General features: G+C 38.1%; 1 protein-coding gene across 1 annotated transcript in view; it reads left to right on the forward strand.

Moving 5' to 3' along the window:
• Positions 1-4285, forward strand: part of LOC102194891 (interleukin-2 receptor subunit beta) — a 16158-nt gene that overhangs the window by 9647 nt on the left and 2226 nt on the right. Inside the window, exons 2-10 of the mRNA XM_013915079.1 lie at positions 265-471; positions 575-686; positions 804-894; positions 1529-1616; positions 1733-1866; positions 2029-2233; positions 3251-3335; positions 3464-3542; positions 4193-4282. Of these exons, the coding sequence (XP_013770533.1) occupies positions 381-471; positions 575-686; positions 804-894; positions 1529-1616; positions 1733-1866; positions 2029-2233; positions 3251-3335; positions 3464-3542; positions 4193-4282 (975 nt within the window). The 5' untranslated portion in view covers positions 265-380. The remainder of the gene's footprint in view (positions 1-264; positions 472-574; positions 687-803; positions 895-1528; positions 1617-1732; positions 1867-2028; positions 2234-3250; positions 3336-3463; positions 3543-4192; positions 4283-4285) is intronic.

Below are 4285 nucleotides of genomic sequence, written 5' to 3' on the forward strand. Positions count from 1 at the left end.
TCTCAAATCATCATTGTTCATTTATCCTGTTACTGCAAGAGAACAAATGTCACATTTGTACAGATGTGGAACCGCAGAGGAGTGGGGCAGGATCTGAAACACTTCTATTTCTGTTTTTCCATCGACTGCTTATGTTACAACTTATTCTTGATGTGTTTGTAGGCAGCAGTTCTTTTTCTATGTGTATCTCTGTCACATTGTTGCATCTTGTCAACCAGATGATTTAATAAACACTTTAAATTTATTTATTTTTTATCTGGGCAGGATGAGAAAAATTGGGAAGCAGTGATCCAAAGTCTGGAGCGACTACAATGCTTCAAATCTTCCAGTCACTGAGCTTTGGAAACAAACCATCCCAGTGGCCTCAAAGGACTTAACAAATGGAGAGAAATAAGAAAAGCCTTTCCCTGTTTATTCTGCTGCCTGTGCTGCTGCTCTGCAGAAGTGATGAGTGTCCCAGGCTTCCAGAGAGTTAGTCTTTATTCCTCTTTATTCATGTTTAACTGATTTTAAGATCTGTTGTTTGACATATTTACTCATTCTCATCGCATCTCTCCGGTTTTATTTCTCACAGATCTCACTTGCTACACTGACTACAATAGAAACATCACATGTTTGTGGAACAGCAAATACGTGTCTGATGACACTGCATGCACCATACATGCTCAGCATAAATCTCGCTACATGTAAGGACCTCAGTCACAAAAAGAAAACCTAGATGCATAATACTTACAATACACGAGTCACAAATGTCATCAGTAACATCATCTACAGCAAAATCAAATGAATATTCTTCTTCTCAGCTCTTACAGCACTTCCTGTCACCTAAAGTCTGTTGACATGTCCAGACCAGACCTAAAGGAGTGCTCCCTCATCTTTGAAATGGAATACACTGTGAGTGTGTAAACAACTAGCATTGTTGGTGGATACCCTGTTTATTAAAAATATGTTTAAAATCTGTAGAAGAGAGAAAAAAAGAATCATCTGCTTTTTAAGGTATAGACAGATTTGTAGAATCCTGTGATGAGCATATGGCCAGCAGGACATTTAAAGCACACTGCTTTCCATTTTATATTAGAGTATCTATGTATGAATTTCAGGAAGTACAACTCCAGGATCAGGCTTCTTTTTTATTTTTACTTTTTTGCACATGAAGTGAAATTAAAGCTAATTATGGCCTCTGTGCAGACACAGACTACTGTGTGAAAATGCTAATTTCTCAAAACGTAGAAGCTAAACTGAGAGAGCATTCTGGACCCCTTTTTTCTAATATGTGCAGGTATACCCGCACATATGAAATAATAATATGTCAAAAATGAAGAAGAAGCATAACTGGTCCCACCCTTGTGAATTTCACTCTGTGGCACCAAGGAAAACCTCAAGCCTCAAGCATATATACATCACTTCTAGATTTACATCGAAACTATTATCTGTAGATTTGAATCAAAACATTTTAAATTTACCAATCGATTTAGATCTTCACTAGTTTTGGATCATTTTATTAATTTTTCAAAACAATTTATTTCAGTTTCAGTCTTTCCATGTGTTGTCCATGAATCTGAGCTGTGCTCATATGAAGCAGAGTCTAATCACTTCCTACATGCCGTCCTGTCACAGTGAGTGTAATCTATACTACCTCATTGTTACTTACAATATGACCTATTTACGGAGCCCATAGAACATATTTGTCTGATTCGTGTGTGTGTGTGTGTTCATGTGCACACTCTTACAGTAAAGGTGAATCCTCCTTCGAAGCCAGAAGTCAACGTCACCTCTGTTTCCTGGTTGTCCAAAGACCCCGAACATGAAATGATCAGTTTATACGAAAGTGAAGTGCAGTGGAAGCAGCAGGATCAGTCATGGAGTGTAAGTTTAGATTTTGTATCACAATGTGAATGAGTTTGGGTATGAAGTCGAGATCCTGAAAGTGCACGTTTAAATAGTGTGTACACACGATCCTTGCCCTGTGTTTGTGTGAATTCATAGCAAGAGTAAATAAAGTGATATAAAAATCTTTCTGTCTGTCAGGATCCCCCCTTTCAGAAAAAAGGTGACATTCAGTGCGAGAATGAGTGCAGGGCAGAGCTGGACCCAGACAAACTGATACAAGGCGAGAAGTACGAGGTACGAGTTCGTGTGCGGTCTGTTAAACCTCGACCCGAGGGAGCCTGGAGTGACTGGAGCCCCACTGCATCATGGGAGTCACCAGTAGGAAAAAGAAAACCACCATCAGGTACTTTTTTTTGCCAAATGGCTCCAAAGACAAATAGTTTAGTTTAAGAAACTCTGCAGAGTTCTCTTTTACATTCAGTCCTGCCTTCTCTCATTTTTCTAAGCTAACGTGATCGGCTCTGTCTTCTGTTTCAGTACAACAAGGACACACATTTTATAAGAGCAACTAAAGCCCACAGAAATTCTGTATTTGTTTTACCTGATGAAGTCAGTACAGTCAGTACCATTGTTATTCTCTGTTTATGTAAATGACATGCAGCTCCAAGATAGGAAAGTCAAAATGTGAAAATATGCTGATGATATGGCTATTGTTGGTCTTCTATAGGAACTCGAGCCCTAATGGTTTTGCTCAGGGATGCCGGTTGGAAGAAGGGTGTAAATTTCATTATTTCCTTATTAAAAATGAAAAAGCTTGTCTTGAATTACCCAATCCCCATGACCGGCTTCACTTTCTGGTCATTCTGTGAGAGTCGTTAATATCTTTAAGTATCTGGAAACACATTTTAAGGACAAGATTTATTTTTTTTTATGCTCATTCCATTTACAGGAAAGCTAATTGGAGAATATTTTGTTATTTTGTAACATGATTGTTGGAACTACCAGAACAATTACTGGTCGATAGCAGCCTTGATTGGAATCTAGTATCTTCAAGCTGTCTTAAGGAAAGCCTGGTCTATTGTTACTGGCCCCAAACACCCTCTTCACTCTGATTTTGAATTAATGCTGTCAGGATGACGTTACAAGATGCCTCTAGCTAGCAAAAAAGTCTATAAGAGATCCTTTGTGTCAAAAGCATTTAATATTTTTAAAAAATCCATCATATACTGTGAAGTATTTCTATAGGTATATTGGAGTTTTATTTATGCTTAGGTTTGAATGTGGTCTGATTCCTACCAATATTTTTATTATGATTTTATTGCCTGCTTGATTTTTGACTTGGTGAACCAAAGACAATTTTCCATTAGTGTGGACGATAAAGTTATTCTATTCTGTTTTTTGTTTTTTTTGTATTTTTCAGATGTTCCTAGACTTGTTGTGTGCATAATTACAGCAGGTGTTGTAGTGTTAATGGCAGTCATTCTCTGCACAACTAAAAAACACTGGTAAGCAAACTTTTCCAAAAATATCTCAATGTGCAGTATATTATGATTAGTTATTCTGGTATGATGTATTAAAAACAAAAAGATTCTTTTTGACAGCTTCGGTTTTGATTGTAATTTTGTTGCCTCAGGGTTTATGTAGTAAAGACAATGAAAGGTCAGCCCGTACCAGACCCAGGAAAATCCTCCCTGCAGAATGTACATTTTAAGGTAAGCATACAGGCTGTAGATGCGTCCTCTTTACTCTCTACTGTTAAATCATGTAATCAGGTTACAGTTTACAGTTTAAAATGAAAAACAATCGAAGCTGCCATTTCAGGGCAGTAAAAAATAACATTTGTGTACTATCATGGTGAACATGTTTGCAGTAAATGTACATGACTAGCAGCTATCGTTAGCATTTATTTTGATGTGGCAGGCCGTGGCTTGCGGTGCCGTGCAGGGAGGGCAGACGCACCTGCATGGCATCTGCAATCATGCCCCGCCTACTTAAATACTGTAGTGGGTCCTGCGTGTGCACAGCAACCATCAAGTATTAATAAAGAATGATTAAAATGCCACTGGGTCAGCCGTGGTCGTTTACAGTCGAATACTGAATCTTCTTTAGTTTTGAGTTCAAATACTTTGTCATAACCATCTACAAATAAAAATAAGATAACTGCAGCTCATAAACAGACACAGCATGCAACATGAAAAGAGAATTACTGAAAGTTGTGCTGCAGACAGTCTAACCAGACAAACAAAATTGATCACCGATCCATTCGTCTTTTTAATCCTTGTCTTGAAGTGCAGACTGAATATCTTGTATATTTCAAACGTTTCTAATCTCTTCTTCTGTTCTGTGACTTTCTCTCCTCCAGAGTGGGTTCTCCAGTGAATACTTTCACTCCTTCTTGAAACCAGTGGAAATGATCACTGTAGAATTAATCTCGCCTGTGGATGCTGCTGTGGCC

The sequence above is a fragment of the Pundamilia nyererei genome, unplaced genomic scaffold, assembly GCF_000239375.1.
Source record: "Pundamilia nyererei isolate P.nyererei 1_Seehausen unplaced genomic scaffold, PunNye1.0 scaffold00255, whole genome shotgun sequence".
In the NCBI taxonomy this organism is placed as follows: domain Eukaryota; kingdom Metazoa; phylum Chordata; class Actinopteri; order Cichliformes; family Cichlidae; genus Pundamilia; species Pundamilia nyererei.